Consider the following 21,007-nt stretch of genomic DNA (forward strand, 5'->3'; position numbering starts at 1 on the left):
TAGAAAATGTATTTACTGAAACCTCAAATTAAAATGGAATAAACCCCCAGTTGCTCCCGGTGCGTTGCACTGGTGTGTGAATGCGTGTGTGCTTGTACCAATAAAGGCACTCTTTAAAAACAAGGCCATTAACCATTTACATATACAGTATATACATACCTGTATATTTCTTTCTCTCTTTCTCTCTCTCTCTCTGACAAAGGAATCTGAGAGAGGCCTCAGACTCTTTTGTCAGAGCTGGGACTTTGGGACTGTACCGTTGATTCAGAACAAACTACAGTGTGTTTGTTCATGGTAATGAAGGGACATGTGGCTCATTAATGTTTTCTAACTGCCGGACAACAATGCAGTTATGGTGCAGAGAAATAAGATAAATCAGGCATTAGATAAATATACAATAGTTGTCAGAGGTCTTTGTTGGAGTAACAAAAAAAAATATATAGAAAGCCCAAATAGCTATAGAATAGCTATAAACATGCAGTTGATTGACTTTGCTGATATGATGTTCTCTGTATAATTTACTGTGTTTGAGAACATCCTGTGCCAAGGCTACTGACAGCAGTGAAGATAGCTCACAACAGCGAGTAATTTATTTATGACAGAAGCTTGGCTGGAGATACAAATAAAGGCAAGCACTTCGCTGAACTCTTAAGAGATGGACAATAGCCATGTGTTTACGAAGCATTTGGTGAAAACGAGAGACACAAAAACAGCAAATGCACACTTAGACTTGTAGACTTGATGCTGTAATTTGATTGGTAGAGTTGGCAAGCATTCAGACAAAACTTCTGCTATCCTCTGCTACTGTCTGTATGTCTTCTGGGTAGACTTGGGGTTTCCCACATGTTCCTTTCACATGGACACATAATACAGATGCGTGTCTTCTTTGTGCTGCTATCTACTTAATGTAGATAATGTAGAATGATATCAGGGTCTTGGAAACAAGAAATAGCTGCTAGAAATCAGGAGAGATGTGATTTATGGAATCAGCAGGTGTTGCAGCACTCAGTGTCAGTTGATGAAATGGTACTGTCAAAATTAAATTGAATCTTTGAATACACCTTGCTATATATATTTTTTATTGAAAATCTATGAATATGATTTTATTGCAGTTTCAGTGAAATATAGTCACATCATAGCGAGATCAGCTAAATGTTTAACATATAAATACGAATCTGTTTTTTCACAGAGGTGCTAGAATCCATTCACACTGCACGATAATGGCTTTTTCAGCATGTGAGGTCATGTCCAGTGAGTGCATTACGAGATTTTGTGCAGAATACAAGTCCGGCACGTTTTGTATCATTTAATGAAGAGATTAAAGTCAGTTTTGTACCATATGAATTATTAAACATTATTCATTTTTCAAATGTTTTATTGTTCTCTTTTCTTTAATTACTTTAAAGTAGGCTTTCTGTAATCCCAGGCTTTGATCTATGATTTATGTGAAGTCTTCTCGTTTGCAGTTAATTGTTACCGATAATGAATGATGAAATGAATAACAAAGAGAACTGAGTCTGCTCTAAAATAAGTAAACCAGTCTCCTGCTAATCACACACTTTGATCCCATGCAGGCTTTGAACTGATAAGTTGTTCTATAGAGCAGGGTCCTTGTTCTGCTGGTCTGCTTTAGGTGGTCATATGGATCTTTTCTGCTGCGAGTGAAGGAGCCTCCTCTTACAGGGGATTGGAGAACACTCTTCACCTATCTGTTGGATTACATGCTGCTATCGGACTACATCTGTATCTGGGAGTGATTAAGCTCGATAAAAGCTCCTAATCTCTAGCATTCCTGTTTGTCACGGCTCACAACAGACTTGTGTTGTTTTCGGCCTTGTAGACATCTTGTAATGCTTAAAAGCTTTGCAGTCTAGTGGTGTTTTCCCCATGCGTTTATTATCCTTATGTGCCATCCAATGACATATTTGTAGACAAGTGGCTTCATTGACATGTAACTGCAATCAAATCTAGTGGGAAACGTTTATCACTTTTCTCCCTCTCTTAATAGAGATATATTTTTTCTCCAAGAGAAAGACATTTAAAAAAAAAAAAAAGAAAAAAAAGAAAAATTGCTTTAGTCTTTAAAGGCACGGAAGTGCGTGGGTTTGAATTTGACAGACTTTCCACTGATTCTAAGTGACAGCCTCCACTGTTTGCATGTCAGTGCATAATGGGATTGAATGCTAGCATTTGTTCTGTATTTTTCCAGCTATACCGGTACAAGGTTTCTGCTTGTCTGTGCAGCAGTTGAAAAGTCTTCTTTTCTCCAACTTTGCAGAGCGCGCTGAATTATGCCAATGGACTTGTCTTAGAAACAATTTTCCATTTTCACAGGCGATGAGTTTACATTCCGTTGTCCCACCTTGAGGAAAAATTGCTGATAAGAGAACAAATGAGCTAAGTGGTGACGGCGAGTGGGGAGTCACACATGTAATGCCGAAAATAAAGGGAAAAAAGACGAGGCAGAAGCTATCTCCTTTCTCAGTAGAGCCCACCTGGTTGGGGGGGAAGAAAACACAACAAATATCCTCATGATGTATAATTTTATGGTGGAAAACAGCACCTGCGCCCTGCAATGACATATCACATTCTGTTTGCCTGTAAATAAATTTAAAATGAGTCTCTTTGAAGGATGCTGTGAATGGTGATATTGTAGACCAACATTCAGGCAATCATGCCAACAAAGTATACACAATACCTTTGTGATTTGTTGTTAAAGTACAGCACCTGCATTCCCGGCTATGTCCTTAAAAGCCTATTTATCTTTTTCGTTGTGCTCCGACCGTGAAGGACACACAGAGTTTTCTGAGACACGTAAACAAAGTGCAGTGGGAAAGGAGCAAAAGTAAAGTCAATGTACCTGATGAAATTAGAAATCACACAGACAGAAAAACAGGCAAACATTGAGCTTTGTAGGCTTCTGCAGTACAATAATCCAACACTGTTAGATGACAGAAATGTGTCCTTCAGAGATTATTCATACCTGCTATCTGCCCCTTTGATACTGTGTTTTTGGGTGTGCTAAGCTTCGTGGGCAACGTTGCAAATCATTGTGAAGAACTGCCTCACTGGAATATGGGATTTAGAGGAAAAATGTAAAAAAGAATAAGCTGGATGCACTTCAAGGTGTCTATAACTAGGAATTAATGGGTTTTAAGATCCTCCATTAATTCTGGATAATGCATAGCTCGTCATACATCTGCAACGATCACTCAAGAGAGTCAGCTTCTTTCCCACACTCATTCCAGTCTTTGTCATCTGTCCTACGATCAGCTGTCCCGGCTCTCTTTGCCACTCACTCACTGGCTGCACAGAGCGGATGCAGGCAGAGGCTCGCGATATTTGTCTTTCCCCAGTTATAGAAATGTTACTGTGACGGCATCCACACTAACAAGACAAGCAATTTAGCACCGTTTCATAAATAATCCCTCTCCACACTACACTACTGAAAACGCATGGGGCTCCCTGTAGGGCAGATAACACTGTTGGACATGCAAATTACCACAAATAATAATAATAACTCTTCTTTTTTTCAGGCAATAATCAAATGGGCAGTTTAGTAAAATTAGTTTCATTAACATGATTTGGATGTTTGTGTGAAAAAATGTCAGACAGATAGCAAGAGAAAAAAGAAGTGGACTAACAAGGCGCCTTGTCTAATGATCTGAATACACCTTTTCCCCATTTTGGCCATTTTTTTTTTTTTTTTTAGAGAGATGTTGCCATGGTCTTAGATCTCACCGGTAATTTTCTTAAGTCTAGTACTTTCACAACCAATATAAACAGTGGCCTCATCTAGAAAAAACAAACCCCAGATTGTAATAAACTGTAGTTTTATGTTAAGCTTGAGTAACAATTCTAATGTCAAAATGAAAGTCTTAAAACTGGGCAAGAATTGTCAGAAATAGTTTAATTAATTAGAGTAAAACATCTTGGGGGATTTTTGGTCCATTGAGTTTGTTGAAGTTTTGACCAAATCAAAGCCAAGTGTGAAGCAGGTTCAGCCTTTTTGAAGTTCAGTTTCTTCAAGCATTCTTAGAAGCAGGCTAATGGTGTGTTTTTTTGCAAAGTCTCCAAATGGCCCTGTTATAATGGAAGCCAGTGCAGAAACACAAACACAAAGGCATAACACCCAAAGCTTTACAGCATCTTCATATGTAAAGGTAACCTGGTAGCTACAGGATGCTGTTTGACAGCTGCACATGTTATGTTGTCATTCTTTAGTAGTCATTTGGTCAATGTGTTTTCCACTGAACAGATCCACTCAGAGAGGTATTCCCACTAAAGTATTGATTTTCTGTTTTTACTTAATGAGATGATGTCAAGATGATGATTTCCAGCAGCTGACCCTGCTACACTACTTATTTTGTGGTGATACTCCCAAGATGTGCTCCAAATGTATTTTCTTCTTTCTTGTGCATGTGAGTGTGAATGCTTGTCTGTCTCTCAGTGTTAGCCCTGTGGGGGCTTTTCGAGGAAAAACGTAATCCAAGATAAAATAACAAAACATTGAATAAACAAGGAAAATAACAAAAGCTCAAGGAAAACTATGACCTTATCAGAACAAGGCAGAGACAGAGCTGGTTTCACTGAAAAAGACAGGACAAACTGACAAAGGACTGAGGGAGACACAGGCAATATATACATGCCTGGTTAACTAGACACAGGTGAAAACAATCAGGACAGGGAAGACTATCCCAATGGCGGGAACACACAGGAAGGACAAGCTAACTATAACACAAAAGGAAACAGTTAACAAAATAAAAGCAGAAACAACAGAAAAATAAAACACAATGCTAGGCTCCAGCAGACCCCTGCGACCCTTAACAGGAATAACCGGGTATAGAAAATGAATGAATGAATGAATGAATAAAACACAATGCAAAACATGAGAAACTTTACTTCCTCAGTATGACAATTCTAGCCATATTTTGCCTTTTCTGGTAGTTACATACATGACATGGACATTGTGTTATTTTTTCGTTTCAATAATGTACAGTAAACTTAATGAGAACTGCAGAATTTTACAGATAACATGTTGATTATTATTTGTCATTACCATAGATTAGAAAACCCAGGAGCATGTTTAGAAAGGCCCTCTAAGAGACTAAATTAAAGCATTCCATTGCTAGAGTCTTGCAACTAGGTGCTATTATAAGAAGCTCTGTTTGTCACTGTTTTGTGGTTGCTGTTGTTACAGTACAGCAAATGAACTTTATTGAACTGATTTTATATGATATGAAGTTTCATGCTAAAGTTGTGAAAACAGTGAGGTCATCAAATCTGTAAGTTGGCTAGCAAACTAAGGGATTCTTAAATCCTAGAAAAACAATACAACTGGGGAGAACAACAAATGTACAGCAATAAAGTGTGATATAAGTTATTGTGAGAAAATATTACAAATGATCTCTGGCCTGGAGTGGTGTGTTTCCTGTGGAACTCTATACTACATCTGTTGTCGTGGTCTCATCAGCCTGCCCAGTCCTCATGGAATCCTGCAGTTATCCACTCCTACCTGAATGAACAATTCTCCAACCTGCCTATGATTCCTCTTACATTTTCAAACTGTCATGTAACATCATCAGTTTGTATCATAAGATTCCACATGTACACTTTAGTCAATTATGTGTATCTATGACAGATGTATGTTTATCTTGCTGTTCTCTTCTCTTCTCTCTTTGCTGTTCTCTTCTCTCTTTCTTCTGTCTGTACCCGGCTGGCCTTAGGCAGATGGGTCCCTCCATATGAGCTGGGTTCTGCTCGAGGGTTCTTCCTGTTAAAAGGGAGTTTTTCCTTGCCACCGTTGCCTTCAGGCTTGCTCTGGGGGTTTCAGGCCGGGTTTTTGTAAAGCGTCTTTGATTTGTATTGTTATTGACGCTATTTAAATAAAATTAAATTAAAAAAAAAAAAAAATGATAACAAAGGATTGGAATTTATTATTTAATGTTTTCAAAGTGGCTAAATATTCTTGAGTTGCACATGCTTTGTTTCATCTCTTTTTTTGTTAAGATGCATAATCTGCTCATTAAAATGGCAGAAATCTCAGTATTTTGTCTTTACTCTGCTAAAGACCATTTGAGAGGGAGGAGAAACATCACCATATAGTTTTGTAGTTCAACAGACTGTCTGGACTGTCAGTTTACTGAAATGTTCAGTTGTTTCTAAATGAATAATGAAGGTTGTAGCCACACCTTGTGGTTAATTTAGATTATTATTAACTGTAATACCTCTTTCTTATTCAGACAACAAAAGGAACATTTGATGGAACATGACATTTGAGTTATGTTTAACGTGAGTTATGAGCAAATGTTGGAACATGTAGCTAATTAAACGGTGCTGGGGATTAAAAGATTTGGATTTAATAAAATACTCAACACAAGCTGCTTTCAAATATCAACCTTGAGACTTTTTAATGCACCTTGCTGTTACTCTCAGCCACAGTTCTCCTCACCACAGAATGATGTTTGTAGTAAAGCTTGCACATTTGTGTTGAGAACAGTCAACCCTTCTGTCAGCTGCAGTACATCCAGTAGGCACTGAGATTTACCTTCTGCATAAGGTTGAGTCACTTGGAGCTTGGTGAACCTGATGAGCAGTAATTCACTTTATATATGAACTTAAGTCTATATTATTGATGTTTCACTGTATTGTTATGGGTTGCACATGGGTGCTTTAGGCTCGCATCCAAAGCCCTATTGCAGTCAATTAACTGCCACAAAAATCGTTAACATCTGCACAGGGGCGGCTGTGGCTCAGTAGGTAGAGCGGGTTGTCCACATGCCGAAGTGTCCTTGAGCAAGACACTAAAACCCCAGTTGCTCCCAGTGCGTGGCACTGGTGTGTGAATGTGTGTGTGCCTGGGTGAGCGAATGGGTAGATGTGTCTGTGTCTGTAAAGCGCTTTGAGTATCAATAGATAGAAAAGTGTTATATAAAAACAAGGCCATTTACCATTTTTTCTTGCGCTTTGACGTACAGTCTATTAATGTATTCAGTTTTCCTCAGAGGTTAGATTTAAAATTTTGACACGGTTTTAGTAGTTTATACACTGTTTTACAATTAAGGGAGACACAGTATACTATAGTTACCTTTAAAAAACCTAAACCTGCAATAGCTATTACTACTTATACTATTATTCATTTGTTTTGTGGTATCTCAGTTGCAGCGGAAAAAAGCAGTGACTGCAACACTTGCACATAAAGACCTATTAAGTTTAAATTGTGAACTTGTTAACAGAAAAAGAGCAAACTGAAACTACATGATTACAGCTATGACACTGGACCAAAAAAGAAACAGGACAATAACCGCAAAGTTGTGACTCAAAAATCCAAAACAAGGAACAGGATGATGCTAAAATTGCTCTATACAAGTGAGGGAAACTCCAGTGAGTTGGGGACTCTAAGAGACCCTTTTCACATTACACAGAGTCATCAAGATTGCATAATGACATTGCATAATTTGAATTATGCAGTCATTGGATAATAAAGCTCATTGCTATCATACAGCTATTATTAACTATTTAACTACACTGCTAATGTTGCCAGACCCTATGAACCACCTTTTTTTTTTTTTTTTTTTTTACTAAAAGGGACTGACAGCAGTACAACAATTCTTCAAGTTACTGAGGAAGTCAAGTCATGATCTTGCTATTGTGTGCTTGGGAGCAAGCATGCCGGCAGGCATAACACACGTTCAGAAAGAAAAGGAGGGGGAAAAAAAGGTTAGCTTCTGTTAGGCTGGATAGCCTGAAGGAATGGGCTGAAATGAACTCCATCTTGGACAACACCTTCTAGATGATGTACAGCACTTGTAGCCTCTGGCTTGCCCCCTTGAGTCCTACCAGGCAACACTCAAAGCTCCTCTTTATGCCACTGGTGTGTGCAGTACTTCTTGCTGTAACATCCATAGTAAAATGAAAAGGTGCTGATAACCATTTATCTAGGCTGTTTTTCCGCTTTCTCTAAGTCATGCCTTCTTTTGTGCCATGTAATTGAGGCTGCAGCGTACAATCCTTATTTGTTTATATATATATATATTCTTATGTCAATTGTAATTGGAAACTTGTATGTGAAAAATTGTGCCTACACCAATTGTGCCTATACCAATACCAACTGAAAATCAGTGTTGCCTTACTAGCTAGCATGTCTGTGGTGGTTCTCAGTATTCCAGGTCACACTACAATCAAATAACAAGCTGAAACAAGGGCAACTGGACTTGTACTGTTTGTAACCCCACAAGTCTAGATGGCCTTGTTTCAGCTTGTTTTTTGGACATACTTGCTAGAAAGTGCTGCTCTGCGTGACAAACCTGAAGTCACTGTCAAAGTGTCTACATCTAATGTATTACACACATCGAACAGTAAACTATGTATAACTGGTGACTTCAAATAACGTCAAGTACCACCTTGCTCACTTTACATAATGCAAATGTCTTGCATGCCTTGCAAATATTTTGCCTGTGTCTGCTCCATTGCTACCAAGTTGGTGCACAGCATACTGCAGGGAATACAAGCCTTTGTCAAAGTCATCAGAGTTAGATCAGCTTCGGTCCCAGCTTGGGAGAGCACTCATGTTGACTTGTCCTTGCTATTTTGGTTAGAGCCCCAGTCATTTAACTCCTGCTCCTCCTAATGATTGTATTCTTTTGGGTTCTGCCTTTCTTTCTGTCCTGCAGCCGTTTTTAATGAACAAGATTCTTTGATCCCCCAAAATAAAATTGGACACACTAACACATGTCTATTGTTTGGCAACAGTTTAGGACACCTCACATTATCAGTTTGGCATGTTTTTAAAACCCAAAGTACTAGAGAAACATTGGATGATTCTGCTTCTTGCAATTTATGAGAATGGTTGAGGCCTTTTATAGAGTAAATGGAAAGTAGGGTATGAAGGCTGTGTTGGTGTAGTGCACCTGACTGTTGTGCAGAAAAGTAGTTTCCCATCCATCCATCCATCCACTATTTTAATGATAGAAATATTATTATACCACAACATACACAACTGTCAGTCAAGTGTATCTCCAAAAGTTGCCTCTTATTACAGATTTCTCTACGTTGTATTAGAAATAAATCCATGAGTGTCATTTCATGATGGAATGCAAAAATCTGTCTCATTCCTGTCCCCGATCACCAACCACGGTCAGAGGTCTATTATCATGTCAGGCACAGCTATTCCAGAGGGGGGTTTCAGACAGCTTTACATGCACCCCTCTGTCACTTTGAATGCCTCACTCTCCCTCCGTCTCCCCCAAGCTTTCGGCACAGAGGCACTCGCCGATGATGGGTTTCTCAGATGGAATTAAAATGTCTCGTCCCGCAGCTGTCACCCATGCAAATTGCATTGTCTACAGATTCTATCACTGAGAACAGCCAGCAGTCTGTTTTGTTTGATGCCTACCTCCTTTTCATATTTTTTTTGTCCTGATGTTATTACAATCTGTGGCACTGCTGGTTCTCTCGTTAACATTTCAGAGAGTCATCTTTTAATCTGTCTCTTGCTATCTGTCCTTATTTTGCTGCAGGTTTACCGCCACTCCTACATGGCCTCCTACAGCATCTACAATATTCATACACGGTAAGCATTCCTCGGTTGTTTGCGTGAGGCAACCTGTGTGGTTGAAACACCTGTCATTAGTAGAAACAAACACCCTAGTTTGCAAATTTGTTGAACGCAGATACTCAGTAAAACCTAAGAATGATCAATATTGCAGTTTTTTTCATCCATTTACATCTTGTGACATGCTTGAGTGAAAAGGCAGGTGTTTCTAGGATTGTCTGTCGTGCTCCAGATGTTAGCTGACTCGGATTAATGCACAAGCAGACCCAGGCTGCAGCCTAAGGGCCCCACATGTTCAGGGGCACCAGCTTGACTAAATTATTTAAATTTGGTGGATGGATTCATGCAACGCGGAAGTGTCCGATTGAAAAAGTGTCTTTTTGCATATCTTTGAGCAGTATGGAAAGCTGCATTTGACTGCGGCTGCATAAGGAGGAGGTTGCGATGATAGGGCGGCTTAGTAGAGCACTGAACTCTGAAGGGACACCACTGTTTCAAACTGATTTCTTTAAAGTACACCCCCTTCATGACCTCAACCCTTTGTTTATCATCATGACCACGACACCTAAGGACTGCTTCCCTACACTTTATTCTGCTGGTATGGTTGCTACTTGAGGGGGATTGCGTGCATTATATTCAGAAGGTAGGGATAAACTGCCTACAATATACATGGCCGTTCAGGTTGGAGGACTTGTTGGCAGCACATACTATTCAAGATGAATTACAAAAAGTCAGAGCACTACACTCATCAAGTGCAGCCAGTTTGAGGAAGCATGACAAAGTCGGCTGTGTTAACAGTGTGAATCTGATATAAATCTATCCAGAGAAGTGATTTTACTACCTCAAGAAAAGACTGAGATTTGTTTCATTTCCCCAAAGCCCTGGATAACTTCTGCAAAATGTTGAGTGCGGCGTAGTCCTGGGTCGTGTGCATTGTGAATTACCAGGTTAATGGAATGAAAATGTCTTTCATTTAAATTACTTTTGCCTTTACCTGATATGAAGATTGAAAACTAGCAGTAGGTCAGTCTATAGTCTATCTTCATGCTTTCCAGGTGGATCTTCCATCCCATGTAAAATGTTTGTTCTAAGCACTGATCAAGACACGCTTGGACTAATTAGTCTTAGTTATGTTCGGATTATCCTTTTATTGGCACTTGTTTATTCTTATGAAGCTTTATGATACATTTCTCACATTACACCACTGCTGTTGCATTTTCTTTTTCAGTCATGTCTGTGTTGATATCAGGAAAATAGGTCTGTGACTAACTTGTGCTCATTTCAATTCAATTTATGTGCCATGTCCAGCTGGATCAGGAGAAACAGATGTACCGTATAGCATGTATTCTAAAGAAGGGAACCATATAGACTGTGCGTTCCTGCTGCAATATTGTCCTGCAGCACAACTTGCTCTCCACATAACTGTAATGGAGAGACACTCTACTGCCACTATGAATAGATGGTTTGCTTAATTTTGATGCATACAATTCAGGTCCAGTAGCATCAGATGTCATTCCAACATACTCCCACATGTCTCTTATCCATAGAGCCCAAGCTGTTTTTTTTTTTTTTTTTTTTTTTTGTTTTTCTTTTAACTTCAAAACCATTCAATTTGATATAGAACCAAGGGCTTCTGTCAAGACCTTTGTCCCCCAAGAGATGCTTCAAAATAGTTGTTTTTTTTTCTTCTTTTTTTTAGGGAAGTTTGGGAGCTGGATCCTCCTGAGGTGGTGAACTCAGTCCTGCAGTACGCTGCCTGGGGAGTGCAAGGCCAACAACTGGTGAGAACCTACATCTTGCTTTCAGCTCCACTGTGTTTTAAATTAATGAAGGTTAAATTGCATTAAGATATTTGTGTTTCATACCTGCCAAAAATAACAGTTATTGTTACTGTCAAAGCTTTGTTTTTAGAGAATACATCAAATTAAGTATAATGAAAAAAGAAATAATTGATACTTGATGGCTATTAACCGAGCGATGAGAAACACTGTGTTTCTTTTGTTACGCGGGTTGAATGATGCAAACACAGAATCATACTGTATGTTGCTGTGCAACCACATATTTGTTGCTGAGTCCAGCATTCTTTATCAGATGTCCAACAAACAGCCAATTCAGTATTTCCACAGAACTCTAAAATGCTGTATTGAGAAGGGAGCTGCGTTTGCGGAGCACACATAATAGGAGTTTATCTTTAGCTCCAGACTGACGGACGACATTGTGCCATATGTACAGAGATACATATGTGTGTGTGTTTTTCTGCATAAAAACACATAAAACAACCTTTATCTCCAGAATTTGTAATTCAGAATTCCCTGTTCTACTTATAATGTGTCTCGGTCCACATTTCCGAGGGACTCTAATTAAATGCAAATTTTTTTCCCCATCATACATTTTTTATGTATCTTAACCGGACAGATGGGAAGGCTTTTTTGTTGACAGCTAAAAGGTTTAAAAAAGCATAGAAGAGCCACTTTGTCCATATTCGCACATTTCATCGGGGAATACTAGAGCATAATTCAAACAAGTCCATTAGGAATCATTATGATGATAAGGAGGTGGGAGGCAGACAGATGTGAAGGTCTTCCAGCTCTTGAGTGACACATGCAACATCATCAGCCAGAAGTTCATGTTTGGAAAAACCGGCATGACGTGTGTTTTGCTGTAACAGGCTGTAAGTGAGCATCATAGCAATGCTTTTGGTATTTGCGTATTCTAATTAGGACGATGCCTGACACCTATGAGTAGAATATGAATTAGGGTTGCCAATACATCACCTCAGAGTCTGAAGGCATGCAGCAGGCACAAACATTGATGGATGGATATCTGCATATGGATATTCTGAAAATGTGGGGAAGATACACAATTTTGGTAGCAGCGGGCTGCCTGAGTAGTGTTTACCGATCACGTTTGAGCAGGCTTAGGTTGCATACAAGTAAACAGTCGATGTAGAGAGTCAAAGAGGCAGAACACCTGTCATATCCTGTCGGCAAACACAGATGTAAACACGGATCAGGTAGTCTTGACATCTCTTACCTGTTTCTGTAGTTGCTGCTTTCTGACTTTTAAAGGAAATACAGACAATTTTATTCTCCTGAAAAATACAGGGTACATTTCTGTTTTTATTTTGAACCAGTTAGTAGTCCAGTATTGTCAGGAACATACTGCTGACTTATAGTATATTCACACAACACAGTGGACTTTATTGTTACGAGGGTTTGTACAGTGAATAGAACTGGATATAGAAAATGATCCATTTGTTTCACCTCTATTAAAAAAATAGGTAATTTTATAAGCTATAAAAACTGTTAAGTGATATCTAATGTCACTTAACAAAGTCTCACTTTAACAGAAAACATTAATGGTAGAGTTTGTGACACCTATGTGGCTCTCAGTGATGCTCATATTAGAATGGGTACCAGTCATTTGGTTTTAAACAAATTCAACTCCACTCAGAAAAAAAAAAAGTGTATAACTACATTTTTGTTCCTCCCCTGTCCATTACCGCATAAAGCTGTCCAAACGTTTTGATTAGCATGACATTTTGCCCCAAAACTTGTGGTTGACAAATTTGGTTTGGCTTCCAGGCTACACAAACTCCAGATTATGGATTATGGCTCAGTGGATCATATTGCACTGCATCCCATAAACAGGAAACCTCTTTAAAATACCATAACAAGATCATCTGTACTGTACTTTGTTCTGTGTTTTCTTGGACTCATATATGAGTAAAGTACATAGTGTGCTGGAACACTGTAGTACAATACAGGTTACACTGCTTGAAGTCACCTGCAATCTCAGTAACTTGTTTTCATATGCTGAGTGTTGCTAATAAGGTTATGATCATCATGGAGCACAGTATAAACCGCCAGTTATTACCCTTACCTTTCAAGTGTCACTCTAATTGCTGCTTTAAATAAAATGGAAAATAAGCTATTAGAACTATATACGTTTGAATCATAAGTTTGCTTTAAATAGTTTTATTATATTTGCGTTCTAGAGGTAGTGAAATAAATCTTTATTTTGACACCGTCTGAATGTCCTGTTTCTGAAGCCCAGATCTCTGAAACAATTCCAGCCACTGTAATTTGATCAGATCTGCGGCAATAAAACTTTGCTGCAACACTGATTATCTTCACTCCACAGTTGTAGTAATAAGTCCTGGCAAATTTAGAAAAGAGTCTCCTTCTTGCAGATAGTGATTTTGAAGTGGGTCTGCAGTTAAATCATTTCTCTGAAGTCTTTCGGCACGTGAACAGACTGCCTTCTGCACTGATGTTACCTCCCAGACAACAGAGCATTCTGCTGCCTGTGAGCTTATATCAGTGCACGGAGAAAGCCTTTGCTAATGAATTCTGATGTAGGAAATGCCAAAAACAGCTTCTGTTTTAATCTGTCTCAGGCTGTGTTACTTTGAGAGGTTGACTTACTGCTCTTAGTTCGTATTGTTTTTTCCTTGAGAAAGGTGAAATTCCTGGTGGAAAAGAATGCTTAGATCATTGCACAACAAATGGTGACAGAAATCCTTGTACACTGGGTCTTACTGTTCATCTGCTACAAAGTAACTTACTCCTGTATTTTCCCAGACAGCAATGTGTCAGCTCATAGACATCACAGAGATCTGCTCATAAGTTTGTATAACCTAGAATAATGCTTTTTAAGATGTATGCAATTTATTCTCAGTTGGCAAAAAGTCTCCAGACCCTGTGCATTTTTGTCAGGTAGGTTCAATAATTTTGTGGTCAGAAGACTGCGACGGCTGCTCCAGAACCTTCACATTCTTTTCTGTTTCCCCTGAAGGGTCAATTTGCCTTTATTCGAATTTTGATCTGTGCTAATGTTGCAAGGATATCCTCAAAACATTAGAGATCCACCTCAATGCTTCATAGTAGGGATGGTGTCCTTTTTATCAGCAACTTCACCATAGAGCCCATTTTTGTTGAGTGTGGCACCCATACTGAAATGTAACCCATCGATGGACACTGAACACCCCCTGTTCTCATGTATTTGTGTTTGAATTTTGAGTTATTTTGAAGCTCAGTTTTAATCAGATGTATTTCTAGTTACACGGCCAGTGCATTATTTTAGTGTGGTAATTTAGGGTTGCTCACACAAGCACATTTGACAGCTAAGGGGTCCTTTGATTGTGTTTGTGTATTTCCAGGTGAAAAGACAAGTAGTACAAGTGGCAACATAGTTGTGTAATAAACATGCTGAAGTGATGAACTAGTGGTAATGCAAATATGAGTTAGGTAACTTAAGTTTAATAGGTGTCTTGTATGAAACTGTGCTTTACCCATTTGTCTGCTTGGGAGAAATAATTGCTGTCACCTCCAATAGCAAGCTGAAATAACAGCTGAGCGTTTATTTCCATGTTTAAAGTGTAAGCATACATTGTTGTTGTACTACAGAGATGAGGAGAGAACATTAATGTTTGTTGCATTATCCTTTACAGCATACCTGAAGAGTCTACGGCAGTTAACAGCATTGCACTGATGTCCTTGTGTTTGATTATTTCCAGCTACCTTTAGAAAGAGAGCTAAAGGAAATCGTTTTTTTAAATTTATGCACGCCTGGAAGTTCCTTTGTGTGTCCAAGTGTGCAACATCAAGACCCTCCTTACCACACATCCACGTCTGTATTTAACTGAAGTTGCTTGGGTTTTTTTCTTTGTTTCCTACCGTGCCATGGTGCCATGGTGCCATGGTAAGCTTATGGACTGTAAAAAATGACAATGGCTACATTCCAGAAGAAGTTGCGTTGGACAAATTTGCATCTTTTGTTGAAGGTCATCTGACCATGTCCAACTGGTAGGAAACTGCAGGATAGATCCAAAACACATTTGAGTGGTTATGTATCTCACCTGGCCTAGGAAAGCATCGGGATTGCCATGTAGTTGGTTGTGCCCAGAAAACCTCAAACGGCAGGCACCCAGGGAGCATCCTAATCAGATGCCTGAACCACAAAGGAGCAGCTGACCAACTCTATCCTCCCTGCATGTCACCCAGTGACACCCAGTTCCTCACCCAGTCTCTAAGGTGTGCCCAGGCACTCCACAGGAGAGATTAATTTGGGCCACTTGTATTTGTTGTCTTTAGCATTCCCAGTGGAATGTTCTTCAGTCCAGTTGGATTTGACTCGCCACATTTTTTTACTCCGGCAGAGCCATGCACCAGCGACATTAACTTGACCAATGTACTTATCTGTTCTACTTCGCCTAAGCTTCGGTGATATCAGCTTAGTAAATTATTCCAGGAACTATATGCAGTTATCACATTGCACAAGTCCAGTGAGCTCCTCTAGAGATAAAGTATAAGCATTTTCAAGATCCATTCGTTGATAGTTTGTTGCACAGTGAATGCAAGTAGTAGCATTTTGCAAGGCCACTGTTGCCCCCAAACCACCCAAGATGATTGTGCCTGGTTTAAGAAACACAGTCAAGATAAAACTATTTTTTCACTCAAAATCCATGAATATTTACCTTTTTTAATGAAACACTCACATTCTTCTTTCTTACAAACTATGTAATGAAAACATGTGGCCGTATGTGTAAAAACCATGACAAAGATAACAAAAAAATGGAAGGGAGGTGAGGCTTGTTGGGAGTGTACAAGTTATCTTAATATCCTGTGAAAGCACCTAAGTGCAAGATTGAGGCTTTTTTTTCTGGTTTGGGGATTTGAAGTTACTGTTGAATTGTTTGGACGAGTTATAGCTTTAATAAGCAAATACAGCTCACAGAATAATAGAGTTAATCACTTAGCTTCACCTTTAATCCTAATAGAATGGTTTGGATGCTTGAGCAGATCCGGTGTGTATTTATAGTGGTTGTTAATCTAGTAGATGTGTGCTACAGCCCTAAACCTGGGCTTGATAACATTCACATGCACAGTGTTTCCTCTCTTGTGGCCTTTATCTGTTCTCTAGCGCACTGTTAACATTATTGGCTGTGTGTTCTTTGTCTCTACAGATCTACATATTTGAAAACAACATCTACTATCAATCTGATGTCAAGAGTAACTCTCTTAGGCTGACATCTTCAGGGAAGGAAGGCATCATCTTCAATGGGATTGCTGACTGGCTCTATGAAGGTGCATTTCAGCTCAAACTTTTCCACCCAATATGAGGATAAAACCTTTTATACCTGTTTCTGTTCCCATACTCAGGAATTTCAGTGACAAAGAGAAACTTAATGACAGATTATGGGTGTTGATAAAGTTTGCCACCCTGGGCTTTCAACATTAGAGTGGTATAATGACAACATCTACTGTCTTTCAAACCGTTGACACACTGTCTCATTAAACTTAATATGTATGTTTAACAGTATTGAAAGACATTTTTTTAAATATTCATAATGTTTGTTCCACTGCAGATATGTCCCCACTGGGAGCAAGGACTCGTTTTATGTGCTTTAAGCAAACACACACTGTATACACTTTAGCCCGTCTCTCAGGACAAAATAAGATTATGTAAATCTTTAAATCTAAAAACGCAAGTGGGCACAGTAACTGCTCTGCTAATTTGTCTAATTCCCCTCCTTATTATTCCTAATTAGATTTGTGAACTATAATAATGCAGCCTTCATTAATGGTTAAACCACAATTCCAACCTAATTTAATACCAGTTATGTTCCATCTTCTCTTTTTATCCACTTTGTGTGTTTAGTTGTACTTGAGTATTTGAAGAGTGAGTGTGTGTGTGTTCTACATAGGATGCATTTTCCATCTTCCATTATCTTAAATTAGTTATTTAAATATACAAAATGGTGAAATTCTCACCTTCTAATCCATAAATTGTATGACTAAATTCAATAAAAAATATTCTGTGTGTATTTCCAAACAGAGGAGATCCTCCAGACCCATGTGGCTCACTGGTGGTCTCCTGATGGAGAGAGGCTGGCCTTCCTGGTTCTTAATGACACTCTGGTGCCAAACATGGCTTTACCTCGCTTCACCGGCATGATATACCCAAAAGGAAAGCAGTACCCCTACCCCAAGGTAACCGTTGCATTGAGGACATTTGTGCTGATTTAAAATCAGTAAAAAATAGCCGCAGAATGAAGTAATGAGTTGAATAGCGAGTAGAATGCGAGATGGCCGTTGTGATTTAATTCAAATTGTCACACAGCTTCTCAGTGAAAGCACGAACAAATACAAATGTGTCTTTTTATGTGTAATTTACAGTTACAGTTACTTCTTTCTGTTCAGTCAGCTTTCATTTAGTTGTTTCTGCTCTTTATTTTATCAGACTCTCTGAATAACAACACGTGCATACTAGTCCAAGCGTATGTCAAAGCTTTTTTAAAGGGCTGCCTGCTCTCAATGAAATATTCACTCTACATCATTTAGTTTCAAAGTACTTATAAGTCAAAGTTGACATTTTGGCATTTGGTGTTGCATAACGTATTTTCCACTACAATGATGTGAGGCTTCTGTCTAAAGTCTGGTTCTGCACGCAGGCTGGCCAGCCCAACCCAGCGGTGAAGCTCTACGTAGTGAATCTTTACGGGCCGACGCACACGCTGGAGCTCATGCCTCCAGAGACTCTCAAGCTGCGGTGAGAGAAGCTGCAGTTTTCTGTCAAACTTTTGCATCAGCTGCAGTGCCACTAAAAGGGGATACTTTTGACATTTTAAACTTTAGAGGATCGTTTTTCCTCACTAGACCTTTAATTGGGGAATTTTACACACTGCAGCGCGATGTGCCCCTGCACTGCAGCTGCTAGAGCTGTCCTCTTCTCTTAGTTAGCTACACTAGCTATGATGGCTAACAAATGATGAGCTTACCTCACAATGGATATGGTGAGATAAAACGTGTTTTTAATTGCTGTTGCATGTGTGCTTTAGAGATCTAGCATCACTGTGTGGCAGATTTCTTTTCCATAGAAATTAATTAACATGGATAATCTACTGTATGTGGCATGTCATGTACCACCTTGAAAACACGCTGTGGGAAAGAAATAAAAGAAAAGCATTAGCTTGACCAATTTTAGAGATAGGAACCAGGAAGCTGGCATATTAACACCTGTCAGCAAGTCAAGCATTTCAAGTTATTTCTTATTTAAACATTTGTGACGCCTGTTCAACATTCATTAAAAGTTCTCCTGTGACATAATCACCTTCATGTTCTTCCTGTTGACAGTTAATAATTTTCACATTGTGTGCTTCTTCATTTCACCAAGACATATAGAACACATATAGAACACATATAATACAAGCTCATTATTCAAGCCAACAAACAGATAATAATGGGACTCAACTAACTGATGTAATTATCATGGTTTTTATAGGGAACATTATGTGACCATGGTGAAGTGGATCAGCAAGACCAAGACATCTGTCAGGTGGATGAACCGGGCCCAGAACATTTCCATCCTGACCGTGTGTGACACCACCACCGGAGCCTGCGTCACGGTCAGTGTGTGCTTGGTGGTTATCTATTGTTATGTACCTGCTAAATTAAATTTTCTGTTCAATGCAACATAATGCTGGTAATGCACTTTCATTTTTTGTAAGGCTAAGTTGTGTTTAGAAATATGTAATTGAAGTGCTTTTCACAAGGTTTAGATATGATCAGATCTTGCTGCAGATGGAGAGTTAATATCTTTGATCTCCAAGGAAACTCTCCTGTGTAGTGTTTGTTTCCGCCATTCATTTCCCTTAGTTTGAGTGCCTGTCATTTTAAATAATGTTCCTCTTTGTATCCTCCAATTGATTGCAGTCTCTTTTGTTGCTGTGACTTGAAGGTGATGTAAGTAAGAATGACGAGGAGGGTGGCGCCTGTCATTCATGTTGACCCTTTCAGCAGCTATCCAGACAGGCATCATTCACACTGTACAGAATTATTTAGACTTTTATTTTAAATGATAATTAAGGACCTGATCATTGAATGAATTTACTTAATATGTTATATACTGGTCACAATTTCATTAGGTCCGTTTCACACAATTGTGAGCCTTTATTTCTTGCCAGTGACCGTAAATTGTGCAAGCTGAACTAATGACTATCACTAGTAGCCGTGATAATGGTATGCTAGGACTAGTCAGCACAAGTTGAATTTACTGCTGTGCTACGGCGCTTTAAGCAGGAAGACGACTAGTCGCAGATCACGTGACAATAACAACACAGACACCCCGGAGAAGACAGATGAGGAGCCCAGTGGGTCACTGCATCAAACTAGCAGCTTACTTCACTAAAGATGAAAGATGAAGCCCATTCTACCATGACATGTCAGTCCTGAAATACAACAAATGTACTACTACAATGCAGACTCATCTGAAAAGACATCCACTAACGCTAGCAGAGGAACAGTCCAAATCCTCTCAGTGGCAGTCAGTTACCAGTGGCAGTTACAGTACCTGTGGTAACAGAGAGAAGGAGGCTGCACATCAACAATTTGATGGTAAATTTCATTGTCTAAAGTTATCAGACCATTAGCTGCTATACACGAAAAAGGTTATGATTTTTATTTTTTTTTATCCCGGCTATATTATATCATTCTACAACATTCTACAACACGCTGCGCCTATTTATATACTGTACAAGTCTGTAGCCCGTGTTATAGCTTCAATTACCTTGCTGAATAGCCTCCATAGCTTCTTTTGTGTGAGATGCTACAATATGTATTCAGGTCAAGAACATAGATTTCATTGTTGCAAAGCATTATTTTCTACAGTGTTTATATGTGCGACGTCATTGACTAGTCGACATCAACTCAACTTTCACCACATATTAGTCGACCTTTAAAAATCCGAAGTCGTTCAACCCCTAGCCCCTAACCCCTATGCTAATAAAACCTGAAGCTTTAGTTATTTATGTACCAAATATCACCCTTACAACAGTCTCTTGCACCCACCTTGAAGGGCAGAACTATTCGCAGACTGCCACCTGTATAATTAACCCAGGCCCGCTCTGCCTAGTTACAATTACACTGATTATATGTGCATATATGTGTAATGATAAGCGATGCGAATCATGTGGTGTCATAAAAAAAAAATTAAAAATTGCTCCAATGCTGCTATTGTGCTAGTTTCTTGTGGATTGACACGGATTTATTCAGGCCTCTGAAATGGGGTGTGATTGAAAAAGTTTGAAAACCACTGTGTTACAGTGAATTACTAATCATCTGGCTTGAAAGCTTTTCTGAAATTGCAGCGCATCTGGAGCAAAATCCTTCCATATTCTCTCCATATTTGGATAACGCAGAGCAGTTTTAACCCCGCAGTTGAACTGTGGGACTCAACAGAGCGCTCTCCAGTCCTGCGGTTCCTGATTTGGTGTGATTTGCACGAATAAACATGCCACCCAGCCAAGAGGCAGCTTAGCTCAGTCCTGGACACAGCGCGCAGAACCTGCTGCCAAAACTCTGGCTCCTGCTCATGCATATTGGTTGGAAATGAGGGCTCAGACTGGGAATGGTGTCCCCTGTGGCGTGTTAAAATAAACTGCAAAATAAGGGG

The 21,007-nt window shown here is 39.2% G+C and overlaps 1 protein-coding gene across 1 annotated transcript in view; it reads left to right on the plus strand.

Annotated features, from left to right (window-relative positions):
* dpp10 (dipeptidyl peptidase like 10) overlaps positions 1 to 21,007 on the plus strand; it is a gene marked incomplete at its 5' end in the record, with an annotated part of 201,361 nt that overhangs the window by 160,853 nt on the left and 19,501 nt on the right. Inside the window, 6 exons of the mRNA XM_084544737.1 lie at positions 9,519 to 9,571; positions 11,253 to 11,334; positions 16,521 to 16,641; positions 17,393 to 17,547; positions 18,009 to 18,106; positions 18,839 to 18,962. Of these exons, the coding sequence (XP_084400863.1) occupies positions 9,519 to 9,571; positions 11,253 to 11,334; positions 16,521 to 16,641; positions 17,393 to 17,547; positions 18,009 to 18,106; positions 18,839 to 18,962 (633 nt within the window). The remainder of the gene's footprint in view (positions 1 to 9,518; positions 9,572 to 11,252; positions 11,335 to 16,520; positions 16,642 to 17,392; positions 17,548 to 18,008; positions 18,107 to 18,838; positions 18,963 to 21,007) is intronic.

Source organism: Chelon labrosus (assembly GCF_963514085.1).
Source record: "Chelon labrosus genome assembly, chromosome: 5".
In the NCBI taxonomy this organism is placed as follows: domain Eukaryota; kingdom Metazoa; phylum Chordata; class Actinopteri; order Mugiliformes; family Mugilidae; genus Chelon; species Chelon labrosus.